This window comes from Acartia tonsa, chromosome 6 (assembly GCF_053477335.1).
Source record: "Acartia tonsa isolate MP-2025a chromosome 6, ASM5347733v1, whole genome shotgun sequence".
Lineage (NCBI taxonomy): Eukaryota > Metazoa > Arthropoda > Copepoda > Calanoida > Acartiidae > Acartia > Acartia tonsa.
In genome coordinates, this window is record NC_137265.1 from 27,139,505 (window position 1) to 27,164,592 (window position 25,088).

General features: G+C 32.0%; 1 protein-coding gene across 3 annotated transcripts in view; it reads right to left on the reverse strand.

Moving 5' to 3' along the window:
• Window positions 1-209: 209 nt before the first annotated feature.
• Kdm5 (Lysine demethylase 5) overlaps window positions 210-25,088 on the reverse strand; it is a 45,939-nt gene continuing 21,060 nt past the window's right edge. The window contains exons 29-42 of one of the 3 annotated variants that reach the window (XR_013880585.1): window positions 18,072-18,189; window positions 17,063-17,211; window positions 16,747-16,795; window positions 15,578-15,674; window positions 14,643-14,742; window positions 14,034-14,081; window positions 13,292-13,555; window positions 12,148-12,244; window positions 11,374-11,486; window positions 10,853-10,976; window positions 10,443-10,508; window positions 10,094-10,174; window positions 1,693-1,899; window positions 210-381 (exon numbers count right to left, since the gene is read on the reverse strand). Coding sequence is in view for 1 of the 3 variants with exons in the window: in XM_080164118.1 (XP_080020244.1) it covers window positions 1,759-1,899; window positions 10,094-10,174; window positions 10,443-10,508; window positions 10,853-10,976; window positions 11,374-11,486; window positions 12,148-12,244; window positions 13,292-13,555; window positions 14,034-14,081; window positions 14,643-14,742; window positions 15,578-15,674; window positions 16,747-16,795; window positions 17,063-17,211; window positions 18,072-18,189 (1,447 nt within the window). In the remaining 2 variants the exon portion in view is untranslated. Of the gene's footprint in view, window positions 420-1,633; window positions 1,900-10,093; window positions 10,175-10,442; window positions 10,509-10,852; window positions 10,977-11,373; window positions 11,487-12,147; window positions 12,245-13,291; window positions 13,556-14,033; window positions 14,082-14,642; window positions 14,743-15,577; window positions 15,675-16,746; window positions 16,796-17,062; window positions 17,212-18,071; window positions 18,190-25,088 lie in introns of those variants that run through there. The other 2 variants (XR_013880584.1, XM_080164118.1) reach the window with 2 other exon arrangements.

The following is a 25,088-nucleotide window of genomic DNA, read 5'->3' on the forward strand; positions in this document are numbered from 1 at the left end:
TAACTTTTGTTTAAGGGGACTTATGCACGAATAAGAGCAAGAAACGTTAAAACTAACATTTATATTTATGGTTGGTTTCTTTTTTTTTTGGTCTATAACTAGGTTTCTGTTAAGTATTGGTAAAAACAAATATTTTCCTCTATTTCATGGTGAAAAAATTTATCGAGCATCTAAAAAGCATCAAATGATTAAAAACAAAAACATACCTACCTAAAAAATAGCGATAACAGAAAAAAAGTTGTTAGTAAAAAATAACTAGTTCAGTTAATGTTTCATGACTTTTTTTTATAAAACTTGACAAAGTATACTCAATACTCGTATATAGACAAAAAAGCTTAAATCAATGCTGAAGGAAGAACTTGTTCTCATTCGTGCATAATCCTTTTATCAAATTTAATTCTATTTATTTGCGTTTATCTCTAAATATTTGTATTTGTGTTCGACAAAATTCAAAATATTAGACACAAAAAATTATTCACCATTCGCAAATCTGCATTTTAAAATCATAGAGATTCGTCCGCCTAAGGAAAAGAGGTATCATGTAAAATTCAGGGGTATATATTCTACATGGGATCCCCGGCTCAGGGGGGGGGGGGGGGAAATAAAAAATAAGTGGTTGGAGGGGAAAAAAAATGTAAAATTTAAGAAAACTGAAAACATTTTTTCCATTTCCCCCCTCCTTGGTGAAAAAAAACCTAGAAAAATGTGTGGTAGGAGGGAAAAAATAAATAAAATATAGAGTTCTTTAAATATTTTTCCATTTTCCCCCCTACTAGGTGAGAAAAAACAAGGGGGGGAAAAAAAATAAAAAAATTTGTCGCCGGGGAAAAAAAATAAATCTTGTGCAGAATATACACCCCTGGTAAAATTTTTTTATAATTAAGTATCATGATTAATAAATTTAGATGAGACCAATTTAATACAACATAAATAACAAACACGAACGAAATTGCAATTAGACATCAAATTTTGCAGTCAATACATATCCAGAATATTTAATTTCCATAAGTGGATTTCCAGTATGGCTCTAAATTCAATAATTTCAGCTAGATTAAAACCAGTTTAGTGCCACTGCACAGTATAAAAGAAACATCTAATTAGAAAATTGTTCTAAAAGAGTTTATAACTGTACAAAATAATAATAGATATATCCCTTTTATATTTGCCTCAGGTTTTTCCTAGGGCCAACAAAATAAAAATTCATCCTTTATTTTTTTCATTACCCTGTCTATCCAGACAAATTTAAATGTCTATAATATAATGCGACAAAGGGAAAAGTAGGTTGCGGGTAAATTCCGTAAAAGTGTGTGTTTTAAGGCTTAAAATAGTAGTAGAAAGATAATATTCACTAAATATGATTGTGTATTTATTATCGTGATTGTTTTAAAAAATTGTTAAATTTTTTATCGTTCTACTACTGTTTTTAACTTAAAAACACACAACCTTTACAGATTTTACCCGCAACCTACTTTTCCCATAAATTACGTTTCTAAACGAAAATATTTTGTACCAAATTTGTATTTTTAATTCAAAATTAGTTTTTTTAGTTTTTGGTAGACAAGAACCTGCACAGACATTTGGCGGGAGTGTCGGAATACAGGAAATATAAAAAATGAAAGCTATTCCAAAATAATTTTGATCATTTAACCCCTTGCGCGATTTATTTCTGTAAATAAAGAATCAAAGATGCACAAGAAAATGTTATCTAAAACCAAAATCAAATGTTTTTAATTCACTGGAATATATGATCCTGTTGGTCTAATCAGTTTCCATATCACTTGTATCCACAGCTGTGGCCGTCTTTTTCTTAGTAATTGCTGCCTTACCGCTGGTGCCTCCAGAACTTCGTTTCCTAACACCTCCAGAGCTGTTGCACTTCCCACAATAGAACTCTTCGTCTTCCTACATCAACACATTTAATTCATTAACATTATTAAAATCTAAGCTTTATTGCTATGAGTTTAAGGCCAATCCGTCCGTCTAAAAGGATAGCTCTGATCGTTGATTTATTATACAAGTAAAAACATCATATCAAGTTTCAACCTTGCACGAGGATTCTTGTTATGAGCAATGTTAGACCTATGAAGAGTAGCAACTATCAGAATGTCCTCGGTAAAAGTTATAGGTTTAACATTTCTATTTATACGTCTTAAGTATTAACAATCCCATAGTTCAAGAACATAAAAGTGAGGTAGAACCCTCCAGGTAATGTGTAGTATTTGCCAACATCAAAATATTTTATGTTAATACATGATTTTTAGTATCGCTTAGAACCAGTTTAAATACAGAGGAAAATAATCGGATTCGGGTTCAAACTGGAAAATCTGTTACATTTCCCTGTCACTCAACCAACCATTTAATCTTTTTGCTAATTTAAAAAAAATAAATTGCGTGTAAAAATGCTTTAATAATTGCGTAACTTCTTAGTACCTAATGATCCTTAAAATTAAAAATTCCATAAACAAACAAGCTCTACTGGTCATGTTTTTCAGTAGGAATTTGGCGACACCCTTGTATTACTATTTTATTCTTTTTTCCTCAAACAATAATACAATTGACAACTGTTTCAAAAGGTTTTTATATTTCCTTTTGTGTAGGTATGATGCTATTTCAAACAAAAAACATTAGCAATTAAATGAAATAAGAATAGATTGCATAATGCATTTATATTCTTTTGATAAAATATTTTCAATTACATGAATAAGGAAAGAGTTGCATACTTATATCAGGAAAAAATCTAAACATAAAGCATTTATTGTGTTTATATTTTTTAGGTACCAGGAATTAGGATTAGAATACACAAGTTTTGATAAAAAAAATATTAGTTTAAGACAATACGAAATAGAAATAAGATTATTATAAATTTTCGGTACTAAGAAATAATATTTTATTTTTTTTGCGTGCGGCTCTAGATGGTTGAATATTTATCACTTGCTAAATCATTCCAATTTCTCTACAAAATAAAAAGTTCTTTGAACTTTCACTCCTAACTACACAAACACACAACTTTCTTAATACGAACAAACCAAAGGGAAAAATCACTCTTATCGCGAGTATAAAAACTATAATTTAAAAGCATACATGTGATGTTTAATTTTAAACTTAGCCTAAGTAGAAAAAGTTACGGTCCGATCTTTGAAGAGCCTGAAAGGTTTTAAATTAAAGGGAAAAAAGGATGAGAGTCAATGAGTGGTCCAATCATCTGTACAAGTAACTCTACCAACCAAAATTCCTTTGAGGTCAGTTCTTTAGTATTACAAACATGAAAGAGTTTATGTACTATAGCTATTACAAATAAACAGTATAATCTAGATATATTTTTTTTTCTTATCATATTTTTTTTAAAAAAAAGATATTAGTCTAGCCATCTGTGTAATTGCGGCGAAAATCATTATTTGGTGCTTGCTTACATGTGAAGAACGGAGCACCAAACCCCCCCCCCCCCGCTTAATTTCGAAAAAAATCAAAAATAAGGGGGGGGGGTAGTTTTTAACCCCCCCTTAATTTTAAAGAAAATCAAAATTAAGGGGGGGGAGTTTTTTTTTACCGTCCAAAGCGCCAGCAAATCGGGTGAGGGCAATCAAAGTAAATCCAGTATACCGGGAAAGAAAGGACATGGAAATGGAAGAAAGGAGAGAGGGATAGGAAAAGAGAGAAAGGGGGGGGGGGGTATAAATATTAAGTAACATTAAAATTCAGTTCAGTTTGTCGACGATGTCAATATTACAGTAAGGAAGTGTCGCGCGAAATTTCATAAACTTATTAAAACAGAGAGAGGGGTAGGGAAAGGGAGGGGTAGGGAAAGGGAGGGGTAGGGAAAGAGAGGAAGGGGGGGAAGTATAAATATTTGCTAAGTTTGAAAGTTAGTTTCAGTATGTCTTTGTCATTAACACAGTAAAGAATAACGCGAAAGGGATAGTTTCACGAAGTGCATTTAAAAAAAATAGTGAACTGTAAGTTTTTTCTATTTTAAATAATGTAGTAGTGCATAATATAAAGTTATTGATTAAAATTAAGAGATTTTACCAGAAATTTTCCTTAAAAAATGAGTTTTTCATTTTTATTTTCAACTTCGTTGCGTGTTATATATGGCAAAAACTTTTTTGTCATAAATACAACCTTAGATATTATTTACTAGTTAATAGAACTTAAAACTTTTTATACAACAAAATACACATAACAACAAAGAATGACCAATAAAATATTCAGTATGGTACTTAGAGTAGTGATCTTTTTATATGTCTTAGTAGAATTTATTAGGCATTTGATAGATATGATTGTGATAAAGAATTTTAACATTGACCTGACCAAACTTTTTTTATTTGACAATATCTAAAAGAGTTAGTGATTTGCAACATAAATTACATGAGAATGGTCTTTTTATATATATATATGTTGTATGGTTAGTTGGTATTTCCGCGTGAGATAATGTGTATATTGTAAGTAAACCGGACGGTTTTCTTTATTTTTTTAAAAAGAATCTATATAAAACCTGTCCTATAGTGAACCGGACGTTATTTTTTATGTTTTTTAAGTAACTTGTCCCAAGGGGAACCCCTGTTCAATTTTTTTATAACTCTTGTGAAATATGTGGAAAAAAATGATCTAAAATTGGTGTTTTGGCTATACATATTTGGAAAAAAAATAGACCATTCTCATGTAATTTATGTGGCAACTCTCTTTAACTTTTTTTCGATATTGTCAAATAAAAAAAGTTTGGTCTGGTCAATGTTAAAAATTCTTTAACATATAATCATATCTATCCAATGCCTAATATATTCTACTAAGACATATAAAAGTTCACAACTCTAAGTACCTTAACTCTTTAAATACACTTCATAGAACTATCCCTTTCATAAACTTATTAAAACAGAGAGAGGTGTAGGGAAAGAGAGGGAGGGGGGGCAGTTAGTATAAATATCAGGTGAGATTGAAAATAAAATTCAGTTGGTCGAAGTCACTACTAAAGTCAACAGTAAGAGAGTGTAGCGAGATAATTCATAAACTTATTAAAACAGAGAGAGGGGTAGGGAAAGAGAGGGAGGGGGGTATAAATATTGGGTTAGACTGAAAATTAAATTCAGTTGGTCAAAGTCATTTCTACAGTCAACAGTAAGAGAGTGTAGCGAGATAATTCATAAACTTATTAAACCAGAGAGAGGGGTAGAGAAAGATAGGGAGGGGGGGGGGGGGAGGGAGTATAAATATTAGATCAGATTGAAATTTAGTTTCAGTTGATCGATGTCACTTCAGTTGGCCATTTAAACAAGGAGATATCCTGCCAGCCAACATCATCAAGAAGATTACCAATGCTGAGGACGTCATCATGGTCAACAACTATCCCTTTTTTAAGGGTTAAAAAAAATTCAAATTGAGATTTATTTTTGTTCATAATAAATTTAAAATGTTATAGAAGAGATTCTATATTTTACATGTTGGTCTAAGGAGAAAAGTTTATAAATATACTAGTGGCTTCGCCCCTAGCCTCTAGGGGATTTGCCCAAAGAAATGATCTAAAAAAATATTCTGGTGCTGCAAATTTATGTGAAGTAACTGCCTAAAACCATTTTTTTTTGGGGGGGGAGTTCATTTTATAGGGGCCCACCCCCTAAGAAAATAGCTTAAAACCACCACAGGACCAATAGGTATATACCCTGAAGAGTAGAATCCAATCAATTCAGTGGTTACCGAGATCTTAAGCTTCAGACGGACAGACAGACATCGTTCTACTTTGTATTATAAATGGTTGAATGATGCAATTTTTAAAAGCGAAGCTTTTCTATAATTAGGGTCAGTCTGTCCATCCGCTCGTCACAGTAGCTCTTTTCGTTAACTTAAACAGGTTAGGATTGACCTATTTAATCTATACTTTGCATTATGATTCCTGTAGTAGTTAGGTACAATTTAGAAAGTGTAGCAACTCTATAATCAATACCAGAATGTCCAAACGTTCATTTTAAACATGTTGATTTTTAACTTTTTTGACAACAAATTTTTGTATGTTAAAATTATCCGATTATTCTGATTTTTTTGAATTTCTACCAATGATAACCTTTATCTTTTTAATTTATTACCTACAAAATATAGAAATGTGATTGGTTGTGAGGCACCTTCAAGTTTAGAGATAGGATCGAAATTTTGGCACAAATTTGAATCAAGTGTATGATTAGTTTTATTTTAAATTACGATTAAAAATCCTAAAATAGGGACTCAGGGAGGGCATAGCATAATTTAAATTTAGCAAAATATGGACTATGGGAGGGCAAAGAATAATTTAAATTTAGAAACTCTCGCCATAGGTATTTGTGAGTGCTTTACAATTTTGTTAATACTTTTAATGATACTAGCGTCTACGCCCCTAGACGCCTCTAGGGGTACCTAAGGTGGGAGGGGTAAAAGTCGACCTCATCTCATTTTAAATTTAAGTTTCAAAAAAGTAAAAAAAATATTTTTTGGGGGGGAGAGGGGTTCAAGACACCCTCCCCAAAAATAGTTAAAAACCTTCCCAAGACCTATAAGAAGCTTCACTGTAAAGGAGAACAATATCGGTTCTGCGGTGAGCTAGATCCTTCGGGACAGACAAAAAACGCTTACTACTTTATATAATAGGATTAATAGTCTGCTTAGGTGTTAAACTTCTTTTATTTTATTTGCGTATTTTGGGGCCATCAGCTAGGATAACCTGCATTCATCAAGTAACAAAGCGTACTGTTCTTACATTAATAATTTTAAAATATTTATACTGCTTCTCCCCCCCCCCCCCAGTCTCAGTCCCTCCCTCCCTCTCTCTGTTTTAATAAGTTTATGAATTATCTCGCTACACTCTCTTACTGTTGACTGTAGAAGTGACTTCGACCAACTGAATTTAATTTTCAATCTTACCTGATATTTATACTCCCCCCCCCCTCCCTCTTTCCCTACCCATCTCTCTGTTTTAATAAGTTTATGAAATTTCGCGCGACACTTCCTTACTGTGATTATGACATTGACATACTAAGACTGAAATTCAATCTTCCCTAATATTTATACCCCCCCTCCTTCTCTCTTTTCCTATCCCTCTCTCCATTCTTCCGTCATGTCCTTTCTTTCCAGGTATACTGGATTTACTTTGATTGCCCTCATCCGAATAGCTGGCGCTTTGGACAGTAAAAAAAACTCCCCCCCCCCTTATTTTTGATTTTTTTTCGAAATTAAGCGGGGGGGGGGGGGTTTCGGTGCTCCAGTCTTCACATGTAAGCAATTACCCATTATTTCTTTTAAACAATAAGCAGGGTGTTTTAAGCTGTCACAAATAAGCTTTCAAACAAGTTCTCATAAACACACACAATTTTATTGTAGCCTTTTATTAGCGGTTAATAACAGATTCTACAATTGTACAGATTTGATAAAAAAGGTTACATTGTTTTGTTAATGCATTGCTCAAGATTCTTCAATGCAGAGATAAGGGATAGGAAACCTGGGCATATATTAGTTCCAGGCCTAGTTTCAAAAGGGATATTGCAACTATTACAATTTCCTAATAAAATGACGTCATTGGCGGCCGCTCCAATTTGGCTATAGCTCTAAACCAATAGGGATCAGCTTGTTTTGTATCAACCAATAGGCAATCGGCGACTGCCGATATAAAACAGCGGCATGTGCACACCAAGGAATAAATTTAAACTGTCTGCTTTGAAGAAAAAATAAAAAATGTGTTTAATAGCAATAGAGGGATTAATTTTTTTAAATTGGGTAGCTACGAATTTTCATTTGGTAGGTTATAAATAAAAAGTTGTGTTAGATTTTTAAAATTTTACACAGAATTGATTGAAACACCTCAAAGTACTATACTAAAAACAAAAAGTAGAAAACATTATTCTATTAACATGCAACAAGAATTGATATAGAATGTTACCCAAGTGCTTAATTACTTGTACTAAATTTATTTATTTATTTTGAATTTTATTTTTAAACCAACAATAGCTTTCTGAAAAATTCAAATTACTAGAGTAAAAGATAAAACAATTTTGAGATAAAAAAAACTCATAGCGTGATTTTAACAAAAACCATTATCAATATATTGGTTAATAAAAAGTTTTATTTTTACTTTAGACTAGCTACCTGAATTTTATTCTATACTTTTTCTTCTAAACGCTTATTTAGCTATTTCATTTGAGTTGATAATGAACTACTGCACCATCCCATAACTGGTTTTGTAGGCCTTGGCTTCTAATAGGCCTGAAATAATATTTTCCTACGTTTCCCATCTCTTATTCCTGCTTCAATGTAAGAAGTAACAGATTTATTTTGAACAACCCACCCCCTTTCGGTTGGAAGTTTCAGGTTATTGATATTATCATGAAAATTACTGTGAAATTAAAATGAATACAATTAAACCTAAATCTAACACAATTCTTTTGTTATAAATTTCCTTTTTTTGTGACAAAAAGTATTCTCTCCACCATTACATTTTCAAACAGTTATCAATAGGTAATAATAGTACTTTATATTTTAAATCATAGTTTTAAAATTTTTGACTAGATAAAGTAGGGAATCGTGGGGTTATTCCGGTCAATTTTTTTATTCCACCTAAAAAAAACATACTTCCAAAAAACTTTTTCCAGTTATTTTAATCGCTAATGAATGATATGGCAATGAGGATGATGCCTGTTATGGTCCCATTAAGATCTCTCAACTAGAAGTTGGTAAAAAATCGGTCTAAAGAGTGGCAAGTGGCCTATACCGGAATTACCCCGATGTAAAGAATGTTATTTAAGGACTTCTGTGATTTCCCCCAAACAAGCAAGTGGATCACGTGCAAAGGAAATTAAGAAGCCTAGAGAAGAAAGAATCTATAGTTTTATCTCTATTGTATTATGTAAGTCCTTAGATGGTTTTCAAAGGTTGGAGTAGTACAAACCAAGCCTTCTTTGTATGTATAGTTTTATCATGATTTTAATTATAGGGCCTAACAATGTAATTTGATTAGGTTTCCAAGGTTTTATTTTGTATTTATATCTGATTCTATTTTCAGACCAATTTCACTGTAAAAAATGTATGTACATCTTTTGCTAATCTGTGATGTATTAAAGGTAAATATTTATGTATATTAATAGTATTGACGAGTCAAAGCAACCAAAGATAAAGTGATAAGCTCCTAATACGCTCATAACTACGATTATTCTATTCATAATAAAAGAAAGACACGCTCCTAATGATATAGAAATACGTTTGAAGAATGAAAGTTTCATGGCTTTAGCTTATAATATATTCTCTAGGCCTATGGAGAATGCTGTGCATGCTGAATTCACTGACAAAAGCAAGACCAAACCGAGAAGAATGCCATGGATTACTCAAAGATTAAGCTGCTTGGGATTGGCCCGTGCTTTACCAACTCTTGCACAATGTAAGATTTTACTATTTTATTTCATTATATTTTTCCATTTTTACAATGCCTTTGTTTTATGATAACTAATCTTGTAATAATTGGACACTGTAAAAAATTAATGTCCACAACTTTTAATGTGAATTGGTCTGATAATTTTGTCCTTATAAAGCTTTTAAGAAATTATTAATAGATTTAAACAAAAGTAAAGTAAAAGACAATTAATTCTTTCTTTATTTTTCAGGTTTTTTAAACCGTTCAAAGTATATCCAAAGCTTTATAAAAAGTATTGTACATGAGCTATATGAACAGTCTGAAATTGTGTTAAATTTTTCAGAGTGTAAAGTGACTAAATACGGGTTAGTTTGGCCAAAACCAAAAAATGATTTTTTACAGTGAATTGAATCCTAAAGGTGAGAAATAAAATATTTCCCGTACACCCGATCTCTCGCAAACGTTTAGAACATCGTTAAAAATGGGTTTTAAAAAGTTGGTAGGGATGACCGGAATTGTACCGCCCTAACGGAATAACCCCACGCTACAATAAGACTTAAGTATTTGGAAACTGCTACTTATCATTTTGTATAATGATATGCTTGTAGCAATCCCTCGAAGACAAATTCATCCAAATTTAATCTTTTTTTTATACTAAGCCATTCACTCATCGTTGAAAGACTTTTAGAGGATTGGTAACTATACCTATTCTTTTTTAAAATTGTTAATGAAATTTTCCTTGATTTGTTGAGGCTTAAGCCCAATGCAGAAAAGATGATACCATTGTGAACATTTGTCACACTGCACCCAGTGAACCTACAAAACATAATTGATTATTTTTTTTGTTTTCTGGAAACTGGTAAACCCGAAGTTTTTTCTTTATAAACATGCTACTCAAAACTTCCTTTGCCTGCTCAAGTAAAGGGTCATTAACTACCTAAGTATTTTTCTGGAAAGATGCTTATCATATTGATAAACGTCGTGAGATCGTTATTTATCTTTAAAAGCTTCATCCCTACTATCACACCTGGTTCTTCTCCACATTTCCTTTAATAATTTAAATCTGATTATAATTACAAGTTACCTGTTTCCCAGTTGGACGTTTACAATTCTTGGCAGAACAATCATCCTCTGCATCAGCTCTCAATTCCTAAGAATATTAGTATGTAAAACGTAACGTATGTTCTATAAAACTTAGGATTAGTATAAAATTATGAATGCATAACGTATTAAATTAATGTTTTATAAAGTAAAAAAATATGCTTGGCCTGCTGTTTATTAATAAAATATTTTGCCCCTTTTTATTATTAATTTCAGATACATAGCAACAGTACAATTTGCAAAAACTATCTAGTGTAATAATACTATTTTTGTTTTGTCTTTATGTGTGTGTTTAGGACTTTTTAGAATGAAGTATTGCAGCTTAAAAAAATAGGAAATATAATATTACAACTTCCGTCAGTTTCATAAAAAATTTTCAACAAATAAATATACCTCTTCGTGTCTTCTCTTTTCTTCCTTCTTCTTCTTTTTATGTTTCTTCCTTTCTCTGTCTTCTCTTCCCTCCTCTGTTTCTAGCTTCTCTCTCTTTCTCTGCTTCTCTTGCTTCTTTTCTTCCCTGAAAATTATTTTTAATGTTTTGTGAAATTTGTGCAGAGAGATAACATTGCGATACCATATGTACATTTAACCTCTATGGATCTAGATGTTTAAACATAAAAGTAGTATAGGGTATGTGTGTTTAGTCCTTTTTTCTAAGTGTTTGGACCTAAATAGTCATTGAATAGGAACTTTTGAATAGCCACTAGGGCCAGCTCAAGCTCCACGTTTAAGTACATTATGACTTGACTTGCTGTCTCATGGGAGCTACTCTTTATTACCTCACCCTCACCGAGTAGGTATGGCAGATTTATATTGAAGAGTGTAGCTTTTATAATAAGATTCTTAGTTTAAAGTTAAAGCGTTTATTAGTATACAAAACTTACTATTAAAATTTGAATGTAAAAATGTCGTACCTAGCAGCGATAAGTTCTGCCTCCAGAGAGTCCAGTTCTGGATAGATTTTGTTGCGTCGTTGTGGAGTAGCTTGCAGTACTCTCCACATGTGAGATACTTCATCAAGACTCACCTAAATAATAATTTTATGTACAAAGTAGTACAATGTCTGCCTTCTTGTAAGATCAGTTTAAGCTTAAGATTTCGATTCGCTAAACGCTAGATAGGGAATGTTTCAACTGGTCATACAATGATGTTTTTTTGTCAACTTATAAAAAAGTAAGAGGAGGCCTCTCCTCCTGTCTGTTCTCTAAGACCAACCATTATCTAGCCAATACAATCTTTTTTACAGGGAACGTATAAGCAAAGAATAAACTCCTACACAATATTTTTCTTTTTCATTAAAAAAAATTAAGGAGGTGGGTCAATTTATAATTTCAAATAAGTAAGGATAACAATACAGGGATCTAAAGGGATGAGACAATGGCCGATAAATTGATGTACATCCCCAAAGATGTTAGACAAAATCACCCCTTAATCAGATTAAAATTAGTGATTGAAACGTTTGAACACTCAACTTAATGATCCAACCAATCATTATTCCCTCAAGTCCCAAAAGCTGAAAAGCCAACGAATAAGAAAACGTTATTCTAAAACTTCGAAGACTAAAATAGTCCATTGTCCCCTCTCTATCTGTTACCAATAATAGAAAAGATTAGAACTAGAACGATAAGTTTAGAAAGGTGAAATCATTTAAGTGTCTAACTACAAATATATGTATGAACATTATTTACCTCTAACAGGTCACCTTCAACCAAAAGATCTTCTAGCTTTTGTACCGTGTCTTTAGACAGCTCAACCACTATTTCATTGTCAATATTAGAACTTCTCCTAAGAAATAAAGAATATAAGTGACACCTAATTCAGACAATTACGTGATTGGCACAGTAGTGGCAATATTTCAGCATTAGCAAATCTTTGGTTTGGACCAAAGCCAAGCATAGAATTATGTGAATATGTGTAATGTAGATCAAGATTGGTCTAGAAAATATGAATATTTCACAAAACAAGGATGACAACGTCCATAAGTGAAGCACTGAAACGGTAGGACAAACGGACATTTAACACTTATATAGTGTCAGAACTGAATAATCAGAATATAAATGTATAAGAATCGGAGCAAAATTGTAAGTAAATTTGTTGAAAAACTGCTTGAAACAGGATAATGTTTATGGACATACTTACATTTTTAGAAGTTGATTATAGAGTTGCATTATACATTGCTGTCCCAGGAATCAACATACCAAAAATCAGATCGGATGATTAGATCACAAAAAAAATTATTGTTAAAAAAGTTAGAAAAATAACATGTTTAAAATGTTATAATTATAGAGTTGCTACGCTTTCTAAATCGTACCTAACTACTAAAGGAATCACCATGCAAAGTTTGAAATCGATAGGACAATTCTAACATGCCTAAATTAACGAAAAAAGCTATCTCTCTGTGACGGACGGACGAACCGACCAACCCTAATTATAGAAGAGCTTCGCTTTTAAAAATATACACTAAGTATATATATTTTGGTATTTAAATATTTATACATAAAGTTTTATTTGCGTTTTTCCTTCTTCTCTTTTAAATGTTTAATGAAATATACCATTTTGAATTTTTCGTTTATTTATTAATAACAAAAAACAACAAACCGATGTTTGCCTATCCGTCTGATGATAAGGATGAAACTTTTAATCCCAACTTTTACGAATAAGGGCTACATAAAATACATTCATAACCTTTTAATTTGAAAGTACTAGTAGCGAAGCATTTCATTAGGAACTAGGTACTTTAAAAAGACAACGAACCCGAATACAGTGGTGGTTTGAATCCAGTATGGCTGATATTTTAATAAACCACTTTGTTATAAAGCTACTAGTATTTACCTGGCTGGTAGAGAGGATTCAGACTCAGAATCCGTTGTTGCATCAGCAGAATGTTCATCAGTGCCGCCACCATCTTCCCCATCCTCTTTAGAATGAATCGACAGCTTTTTCAGAGCCTTTGAAATTTCTGGTGTAGCTAATACTGTTCTGGCACGATCCTGCCAAGCCATAGCCCGCTCTGTTAAACACTGCAGGGCTTCTCCTTCTGGTAACCTGACGGTTAACTTCTGGAGACTCACCAATAATGATAATATTGTTTCCAACCTAAAATTTATTTTTGTGAAAAGATAATGATTATAGAGCAATACTCTACGTTTTCTATTAAAACGGTTAGACAGATGTGCCACACAAAGGCAATATAAACAACAAGGCTCATTTTGAATTAATTCTAAAAGGAATTACAAACCAATCAAACAACCTACTTATGACATTTTACCTGAGAAAAGGAAAAGTGATTCTAACAAAGTGAAAATTTTCCCACAATTCCCTTCCCTTTTTACTCTCCCCCACCCCCCCCCCCCCCCCATCTTACCCACTTCCCTCCAGCTACATAAAAAAAAAACAAGTTTTATACCGATTCTACGCCAACAAAATATTAAATTCTCGGCAATTTTAAATGGAATTAATTGGCTGAATGGCAGTCCCTGCAATTTACAAAGATACTTTGTGGTTTAAGTCAAGAACTATAAAAGTGGCAAATTCGTTACAGCAATAAAAAAACATGGAAAAAAATAATTTTTACCTTGGTCTCCTTGATCTCAGGCAATTAGGGCATAAAAATTTTACTTCTCTGAATTTCAAATAACAATTTAAAATTTTAAATTATTTTCTATTGTTACAATGACAAATTTAATAATGTTGAGACAAAATTACTTATACTGATAAAGAAATAATTTAATTTCCTCTGAAAGAAATTAAACTCTCTTCATATTATTAAAAAATCTAATTTTCTTTTAAAATAGAGAGAGAGATCAATTTCGTAATTTAATATTGACAAAAAAAATGATCAGGATATTTTTTATAGAATATTCTGATTTAATGTAATAAAGTTAAGAATTTAGTATTTTTAATTACTAGCTTATTACGTAAATAAATAAAATCTTCTGTTGTAAATAAATAATTTATGCTAAACAGATTTGTTCTCTTTTTCTCATATTTCTCGATATTTATACTACCAAAAAATGTATTAAGGATTTGTTATTAATTTTTGGCATTTCTAAAATTAATATCTAGTAATAATAATATTTAAATTGATACGCTTTCTTTGTGTATAATCAGATATTCCTATTTTTTGTTAGTACTTAATACATCTACTCTACACTCTACATATTCAAGTTAAATTGTTATTTTCCTTAGGCTTGTTGGTCTCGACTTTCCAGAAGGAAGTCTTGGTAAGGGTGTACTTCCTGGTGGATATTTATCCAGGCAGAGCTCACACTCTAACATTATACCTATAATAAATATGATTTTTTTGGTAGTTGTCAATATGGAGCAGTGTTGTGTAATTTAATCGTAATCAGTGAGCAAATGGCACTTAGAATTCGAATTTCCATCTGAAATTTTGCATGAGTAATCCTTGGTAGGTCTATTTTCCCTAAATCGAACAAAAAGTTGGAAAAGTAACGGCTAACGGCTGGCGGCTCAGCCGTTTTGCCATTTTTTGGATATCTATATTGCAAATTAGTCACGAAACCTATCTCCACATAATACTCTTTTCCATCCCAAAACGCTATCAAACGGTTCTAGACGGTAGCTGTTGGTACTAGAAGTTTTAAACATGGTTATTGCTATCATTTAACCTGAATTAAACCAAAACTATGTTTTAAAAGTTGATTCCTACGTAATCGATGATGAATTTACCCTGAAGATAGGCAAAAAAAAGGCTAAACGGCTGAGCCGCCAGCCGTTATTTTTCCAACTTTTTGTTTGATTTAGGGAAAATAGACCTACCAAGGATTACTCATGCAAAAGTTCAGATCGAAATTCGAATTCTAAGTGCCATTTGATTTGCTCACTGATTACGAGATGGTTGAATTACCCCCCCCCCCCCCCCCTATTAAAGCAACAGTCAAAACTAAATCCTTTAAAAATGCAGACGTATTACAATGCACAGTGAAGAAAGGAAACAAAAACCAGGGTGTACAGGTACAGATGTGACTTCCAGAAAGAAAAAAAATGCATAAAATGATAGATAGCTATTAATAATATTCTGTAAATAGGAAATATATCAAAACTTTATACCTAACAGACTTGCTACTTTAGGTTATAGTAAAATAATTAACTTACCTTGCTTGCGATCTCTTGCATTTCTGTTGATGTCACGTAAATCCTTCATGGAGATGAGCTCCGCCTGTTCAGCTTGTTTAAAAGCGTTCACTATTTCCTAAATTTATATGATATAGATACTTCAGTGACCTTTTCCTCGCCGTTATCAAATAATGAGAAAATATATTTCTTACAAAAGGTTATTTAACTGTTAATAGAAAAGAAATAAAAACATTTCGTCTTTATTTGTTTTCTTAAAACTTAGGCCCGTTAAAAATCAGAAAGAATTTTAATTTCAAATTTAAGTTTCCGCATTGATTAAGTCCATGTAATTAATTCCCACCTCCCTTACCCTTCAAATGTGGAACCCCTTGGTGCTAAAGGCAGAGCCACTAGAAAATAAAAAGTAAAAAAATCTTTTTTATTATCAAAATACTTAGAAAATAAGAAGGAAGATTGTATTGTGTAAAAGTTTTTTAACGAGGTCCTGTGAGTTTAAAAATCTATCAAGATGTGGAAACATTAATTAAAGTAAAATCAGTGTAGCTGTAAAGGCGATGGGTAATTATTATAATTATTGTATTTTTAAGATTTGAAGGGCACTTAAAAATTTAGAGTCATCCTAAAAATTTACACATTTATATAGCTTCATTAAAAGAGATATTACGCGGCACAATAAAAATATATATGTATCAAATAATTCGTTATAATAAAAAAAAATTCCGGTAATTATACCTAACCATTTTATAAACAAAATCAAGTGTAAAATGAAACGCTTAGAAAAAATTATATTTAACATTTTTGCTATTTTCGAGGTGTCCTTTATATCTTGATTATTAGATCTTTACAATAATACTCTCCCATCTTCATCATATTATTCTAAATCTAAAAGATTATTAATAAAATGAAAATATTACAAATTGAACCAGTTGGTTAACAAAATAATATTCAAATATTATTAGTAATTTACAAAAAGAAAAAATCCTTACCAACTTTGGGTACCAGTGTAATTTAAAGGCCAATACACCCTTCCTTTCTTATATAATAGGATATGGTTGCTTCTTTTTTTTCAGATTATAATCATTCCAAAATACTTATCTATCAGGTATTTGTAACAGGCAGAATAACAAGTATATCGAAGTATCACAAACTTTTATAATAGAATAGCTGCGCTTTTATAATTTATTAACCTGAGGATCAGACAGTTGAACTGCGGATAATCCAAGAAATATCGGATGCCTGCAACCACACATTCATCAAAATTATTTTTAAATTTTACTTTTCCAAGAATACAAAAATATTTTTACAAGTGATAGAAAAAGCATTTCTTGGTTTTCACATTCTAATTTATTTAGTTAGCTGTAAATTATTTGTATATTTTTTCATAATTGTACCTAAAATGGATTCATGTCTTTTAATCATTTAACTTAAAATATCTATTTCTTACTTAACTTAGTATATTTGATTTAAAACAAATATATTTAAAATAATGAATGTTTGATTTGCCTGTAGTTGCCCTCTTCAGACTTCTTTTTCTTTCTTCTCTCCATACCAATATCATATCTGGGAGAAAGAACTTCTAGAAGGTTGCAGACAGAATTCTTCTTGAGAAAAACTCTAGCAGTACGCTCCCTCCATGCTCGAGCAGCTGCAACCTGCAATCAATTTTAATAAAATTGTGTTGCTCTATTTCGTTACTTTCAAGTAAACAAACAACAGATCTACATCGGTTTAGACAGGTTTTTACCTTTTTTAGAATGGAATATACCACCTTTCCCCTCAACCCACAGAACAATTTACTTTCCATTAATCTCTTCTACATTATTTTTCTACTGGGGAGACTTACTATTCTTTATTATACATTAATAATATGTTAATCAAAAACGAATTTCCGCTCGACTAATTTTGAAATTTTTTTTTTATCTATTTGGAAAAATATCAAATATCAAATTTGGTTTTCATTTTCGTGTCGGGAAACTGGGTTGGTTAGTGAAAAACAATAATATACCCAAATTGTTTACATTTGTCATTAAACAATATACCTATAATATAATAATAGGTTTTACCAGATTTAGAAGATAATAGGGGAAATTTAAATATTTTTTTCTAGTCGAGCTGTGTTAAATTTTGAGAGTTTTTGCCACAACGTCGTTATATCCTTAAATCCCTGGTTTAGCGGGAAAATAATTATTGCCACGTTATATCTTTTTGTTCGTTTGTTTTAAATGTGTATTTGTAAGTAATACGAATACAAAACCACAAGTGAATCGTATATAAAATTTTATACTTCATTCTTAAAGGGAATATCTACTAGACTTTTTTTTGAAAATTGTTCTTAGGATTTTCCATTTACTAAAGCCTAATTTTTATTAGATAAAAAGTATTGCAAAATTAAACCAACTTAACCTTAATCAATATAACATGAAGTAGCATTTAAAAACAACTAAAATAAAATGTAGTTATTACAATGGTAGTTTTGGACATGGATTGTTTTGTTTAAAAGTTATTATTTTACCTGAGTTTCAAGCTGGCTCAAAGGATTTAATCTGATAGGCAGAGGTCTTCCTTTGGCAACCAAAGCTTCCAAAGTATCCAGGTAGGGGTAATTTTCAGGTTTTTGAAGGTTCTCAGCCCTGATAAAATTATAAAATATAATGGAGTTTCTTGAGGATACAGGTAACTACAGAAAATATACAAGACTGAAAAACCAGAATAATTTGGAAAATTCTTGTAATATCCAGGAGGGATAATCCAAAGAGCAACAAACAACAGATTTGGAAATACCATCTTAGATTTTCTAATAAACAAGTTTTATTAGATTCTAATAACAATAACATTCTCTCAGGTTTAATTACATTATTTAAATATTTCAAGAAAAGAGAAAAATAATAAACATTTCATATGAGACATAAAAAAACGTATAAATTTTTATATTAAGTTTAATTATCATAATTAAGTTTAAATAGGATAAAAAAAACCTCTTTAGTAGCGCAACGATTATATAATTTCGTAGCCGAGACCATTATCAAATAATATTACTATAACTTCTTTGTTTGGAACATATATTGTTAAAAAAATTTTTGGTTTTCGTTTCTGTATACAAAGAAAATGTTAGGAACAGAAATACTTTACTGAATTTGGAATACATCATAGTTATTATGGAAATACTTATATATTTTTCTCAATTGTTTATCAAAGATCAGTTGATGAAAGGGGGGGGGGGGGATGTGGTTACTCGTGCCACGACATACCGCTAATTTTATTTTGAGTGCTACTCCCTTAGTTTTAGAGATAATTGGGTAAAATCTTTTGGGCTGGGTTACTAATTACCCCAAGTTTTGGTATCTTTTTTATTGCATTTCTCGCCGAATTAGGCAATTTGAAATCATTTGAGACCATGTTATTTTTTTCAAAAATTTTTCCCCTTATAACCAACCCTGGGGGGACTTTCAAGATGTATCTTAAATTCAGTGCTTCTCTTGTGCTTTGAAAGATATTGAAACAAAATCTTTTGAGGTAGGTCAGTAAAAAATGATTGAATAAAAAATGGCGTCGGTACCACCGCTCCCGCCTTCTACCGCCGTTTTCCGCCGCCGCCGCCAAAAAAAAAAAAATATTGCATTTCTCGCCGAATTAGACAATTTGGAATCATTTGAGACAATGTTATTTTTTTCAAAAAATTTTCCCCTTATAACCAACCCTGGGGGGACTTAGTCATTCTTTTTTAAATTCTCGTTTATCAAGATGTATCTTAAATTCAGTGCTTCTCTTGTGCTTTGAAAGATATTGAAACAAAATCTTTTGAGGTAGGTCAGTTACAAATATTTGAATAAAAAATGGCGGCGGTACCGCCGCTCCCGCCTTCTACCGCCGTTTTCCGTTTTTTTTTTTTTTTTGAAGATACCAAAACTTGGGGTAATTAGTGACCCAGCCCAAAAGATTTTACCCAATTATCTCTAAAACTAAGGGAGTAGCACCCAAAATAAAATTGGCGGTATGTCGTGGCACGAGTCACCACATTCCCCCCCCCCCCCTTTAACATGAAGCTTCATATGAACTAGTAGTCTACTCTACAATTTATTATGCCCGTTTGTTAAGTTCACTTTTAAAGTGTGTTACCTTATTTTATGTTTTATTATTATTTGGCCACAACTTGGTCAAAAATGCTCACAAATCAGACCTTTTTCGACCAAAGATACTCAAATGGTTCCTTTACAAGCCCAATCAATCAGTTTTAAAATATCTTTATATTTCAAGGAAAATTGATGAAAATGCTAAAAACAGCAAATTTGGGTGTTACCTTTTATATGCACAGATTCCATAAAATCAACAGAAAAAATACTTATTTTTACTTTTCTGTCATTTTTAAAGTTTGATTCTGTTAAATTGGCTATTCTTGAAGGGATTTATGCATTGATTATACTGAAACATAATATTGGACAGAAATTGATGTATTTCAAAGAAAGAAATTTTGGAAAATAAGAAATTCGACCTCTATCACTTTAGAGGACAGCTCCCAACCTCCAGTTGACAGGATGTAGTTAAATACTTGTTAGCAATAATAAGGGGGGGGGGAAGTTTTGCCACTTTCACGTAATCCGTGATTATTAGGCTAGGTATTGATGTGAGACTATAGGTTATTTGGGATAAAAGTTTACTTTTGGGTAGTACTTCACGTATATTTAATCATTTTTTGGATAGGTCTCCAGGTTCAGGTGCTGCAGGCTGGAAGGTGGTTTCTGGACAGGTAAAAAAAATTAAAATTTTTGTTTGAAGAGTTAGAGATCAAATTATTAAACAAAATATGCATCTTTATGGATATTATTGAAATATCAGAAGAAAAAATTAAAATTGGCCTCCAGGTTCAAGTGCTGCAGGCCTCCAGGTCCACTCTGGACAGGTAAAAAAACAAGTTTTTTATTTGAAGAGTTAGAGGTCAACTTTAAAACAGAATATGCATATTTTTTTATATTATTGACATATTTGAAGAAAAAATTAAAATCGGCCTCCAGGTTTAGGTGCTGCAGGCCTCCAGGTCCACATTGGACAGGTAAAAAAACAAGTTTTTTTATTTGAAGAGTTAGAGGTCAACTTATTAAACAGAATATGCATATTTTTTGATATTATTGACATATTTGAAGAAAAAAATAAAATCGGCCTCCAGGTTTAGGTGCTGCAGGCCTCCAGGTCCACTCTGGACAGGTAAAAAAACAAGTTTTTTATTTGAAGAGTTAGAGGTCAACTTATAAAACAGAATATGCATCTTTTTTGATATTATTGACATATAAGAAAAAATTAAAATCGGCCTCCAGGTTCAGGTGCTGCAGGCCTCCAGGTCCACTCTGGACAGGTAAAAAATCAAATTTTTTGTTTGAAGAGTTAGAGGTCAACTTATAAAACAGAATATTCATATTTTTTAATATTATGGACATATTTGAAGAAAAAATTAAAATCAGCCTCCAGGTTCAGGTGCTGCAGGCCTCCAGGTCAACTCAGGACGAGTAAAAAAATAAAAAAAATTTTTTGAAGAGTTAGAGGTCAACTTATAAAACAGAATATGCATTTTTTTGTTATTATTGACATATTTGAAGAAAAAATTAAAATTGGCCTCCAGGTTCAGGTGCTGCAGGCCTCCAGGTCAACTCAGGACGAGTAAAAAAATAAAAAAATTTTTTTGAAGAGTTAGAGGTCAACTTATAAAACAGAATATGCATATTTTTTGTATTATTGACATTTTTGAAGAAAAAATTAAAATCAGCCTCCAGGTTCAGGTGCTGCAGGCCTCCAGGTCAACTCAGGACGAGTAAAAAAATAAAAAAAATTTTTTGAAGAGTTAGAGGTCAACTTATAAAACAGAATATGCATTTTTTTGTTATTATTGACATATTTGAAGAAAAAATTAAAATTGGCCTCCAGGTTCACGTGCTGCAGGCCTCCAGGTGCACTCTTGGCAGGTAAAACAATCAAATTTTTTATTGGAAGAGTTAGAGGTCAGTTTTTAAAACAACATTAGCATCTTTTTAGATGTTACATGTATATTTGAAGAAAAAAAATAAAATTGGCGTCCAGGTTCAGGTGCTGCAGGCTTCCGGGTGAACTTTAGAGACTATTTTCAGGTATATTTCCTATTTATTTGATTTTCCTTTACTTTTTTTTTCTATTCTATATTTATTTAAACCTGGTAGTTATCATATTCATTGAAACTTTTTGATGGATCCAAGTGACCGCTGTTGGCCATTGGCCAGGTAAATATCCAGGTAATTTTTGAATTTAGAGGAAAGGTATGTATTAAAAAAATGGTTAAAATAAGATAATATAGTAAAATTATTCATTTAAGGCTACAAAATGTGTGTTCAGACAGGCTCCAGGTCCTTTAATTTCACTATATTATTATATTTTAAGTTTTAAACTTATTCTATTTCGAAATCTTTCTTCTAAATTCCAAAATAACTATTTGAGATATTCACCTGGCCGGCAACAACCAGCGTTCACCAGGAGCCAGGTAAAAGTGTCACTGTCCATATAAAAAAGTAAAAATGTATGATACCTACCTACCATGTTTTAAAACAGGAAAAAAAGCAAAAATACCTGAAAATGAAAGCTTGCAGCACCTAAACTTGAAGGCCGATTTTAATTTTATCTTCAAGTATATTTATTATATCCAAAACAATGCATATTTTGTTTTATAAGTTGACCTGTAACTTTCCAGATAAAAAGACTTAATTTATACCTGTTCAGAGTGGACCTGGAGGCCTGCAGGATCTGAACATGGAGACCAATTTTAATTTTTTCTTCAAATATGTCAATAATATAAAAAAAAGCATATTCTGTTTTATAAGTTGACCTCTAACTCTTCAAATTAATTTTTTTTTATATTTTACCTTTCAAGAGTGGACCTAGAGGCCTACAGCACCTGAACCTTTAGGCCGATTTTAATTTTTTCTTCAAATATGTCAATAACATCAAAAAAGATGCATATTCTGTTTTTTAAGTTGTCCTCTAACTCTTTAAATAAAAAGGGGGGAGGCGGATGTGCCACTTTTTGAAACCAAAACTAAAAGTCAAAGGAACTCAACTAAAAAAAGAGTTACAGGTCTGAGATTTTGCATGGCAGTTGCTTTATAGGGTTACAATATGGAACAGTGAAGAAACGGCGGCGCATCCGCCGAAAACCGCCGAGAAATTGCAAAAAAAATTCGGCGGGAAACGGCGGTTTTCGGCGGTTGCGCCGCCGTTTCTTCACAGTTCCATATTGTACCTCTATAAAGCAACTGCCATGCAAAATCTCAGACCTGTAACTCTCTTTTTTAGTTAAGTTCCTTTGTTGACTTTTAGTTTTGGTTTCAAAAAGTGGCACATCCGCCTCCCCCCTTTTTTATTTTTTACATGTCCAGAGTGGACCTAGAGGTCTGCAGCACCTGAACCTGGAGACCGATTTTAATTTTTTCTTCAAATATGTCAAAAACATCAAAAAAGATGCATATTCTGTTTTGTAAGTTGTCCTCTAACTCTTCAAATAAAAAAATTGATTTTTTACCTGTCCAGAGTGGACCTGGAGGCCTGCAGCACCTGAACCTGGGGGCTGATTTAAATTTTTTCTTCAAAAATGTCAATAATACAAAAAATATGCATATTCTGTTTTATAAGTTGACCTCTAACTCTTTAAATAAAAAAATTTATTTTTTTTACCTGTCCAGAGTGGACCTGGAGGCCAGCAGCACCTGAACCTGGAGGCCGATTTTAATGTTTTCTTCAAATATGTCAAAAACATCAAAAAAGATGCATATTCTGTTTTGTAAGTTGTCCTCTAACTCTTTAAATAAAAAAAATTATTTTTTTACCTGTCCAGAGTGGACCTGGAGGCCTGCAGCACCTGAACCTGGAGGCCGATTTTAATGTTTTCTTCAAATATGTCAATAATATCAAAAAATATGCATATTCTGTTTTATAAGTTGACCTCTAACTCTTCAAATAAAAAACTTGTTTTTTTTACCTGTCCAGAGTGGACCTGGAGGCCTGCAGCACCTGAACCTGAAGGCCGATTTTAATTCTTTCTTCAAATATGTCAATAATATCAAAAAATATGCATATTCTGATTTATAAGTTGACCTCTAACTCTTCAAATAAAAAATTTGATTTTTACCTGTCCAGAGTTGACCTGGAGGCCTGCAGCACCTGAACCTGGAGGACGATTTTAATTTTTTCTTCTTATATGTCAATAATATCCATAAAGATGCATATTTTGTTTAATAATTTGATCTCTAACTCTTCAAACAAAAATTTTAAATTTTTTTTACCTGTCCAGAAACCACCTTCCAGCCTGCAGTACCTGAACCTGGAGACCTATCCAAAAAATGATTAAATATACGTGAAGTACTACCCAAAAGTAAACTTTTATCCCAAATAACCTATAGTCTCACATCAATACCTAGCCTAATAATCACGGATTACGCGAAAGTGGCAAAACTTCCCCCCCCCCCCTTAGCCCAAAAAGTAAAACAAAATTTTTTTTAATATGGTAAAAAAATGATAATCTAAATCTTAATTTTGGGGATGATGATCTTAAAGACGCTCTTGCTGTTGGTGATGATGACCAAGATGGTATCCAAATACATGAGCATTATGACAACTTATATATTAAACTATGGTCCGATTTCTGTATTTGTAGCATTCTCCAATCAAGAGAAATCCTAAAACATACAATCATGGTTTTTAAATTCTCGAATTCATAAGGTAAATATAGTAGTTTTTAAAAGATGGTTATATTTCTTGTTACAACTTTTAATTGGAGGCTGCTACAAATACAAAAAATGGACCATAGTTCAATAGATGAGTTGTCATAATGCTCATGTACTTGGATACGCTCTGGGTCATCATCCCCACCAGTAAGAGCATCCTTCAGATCATCATCCCCAAAATTGAGATTTAGATTATCATTTTTTTACCATATTATTAAAAAACTTTTTGTTTTACTTTTGGGGCTAAGGGGGGGGGGGGGAAGTTCTGACACATTTGCATAAACCTGGTGTATAGGCTTTATCTTTAGACTGAGAGGATAGGTTATTAGGAATAAAATCATTCTTATATGATGAATTTCCCCCCAGATTTAAGATTTTTTGGATAGGCCTCCAGGTTCCGGAGCTCCAGGCCTCCAGGTGGTCTCTGTACAGGTAAAAATGAAAAAAAAAAAAAAATTTTAGAGTTAGATGTCAGCTTATGAGGCAAAATATGTATGTTTTTTCTTCAAATATGTGAATAACAATCAAAAAGAAGCATATTTTGTTTTATAAGTTAACCTCTAACTCTTCAAAAAAAAATCTTATTTTTAATTTTTACCTGTACAGAGACCACCTAGAGGCCTGGAGCTCCGGAACCTGGAGGCCTATCCAAAAAATCTTAAATCTGGGGGAAATTCATCATATAAGAATGATTTTATCCCTAATAACCTATCTTCTCAGTCCAAAGATAAAGCCTATACACCAGGTTTACGCAAATGTGTCAGAACTCCCCCCCCCCCCCTTATTACTGCTAA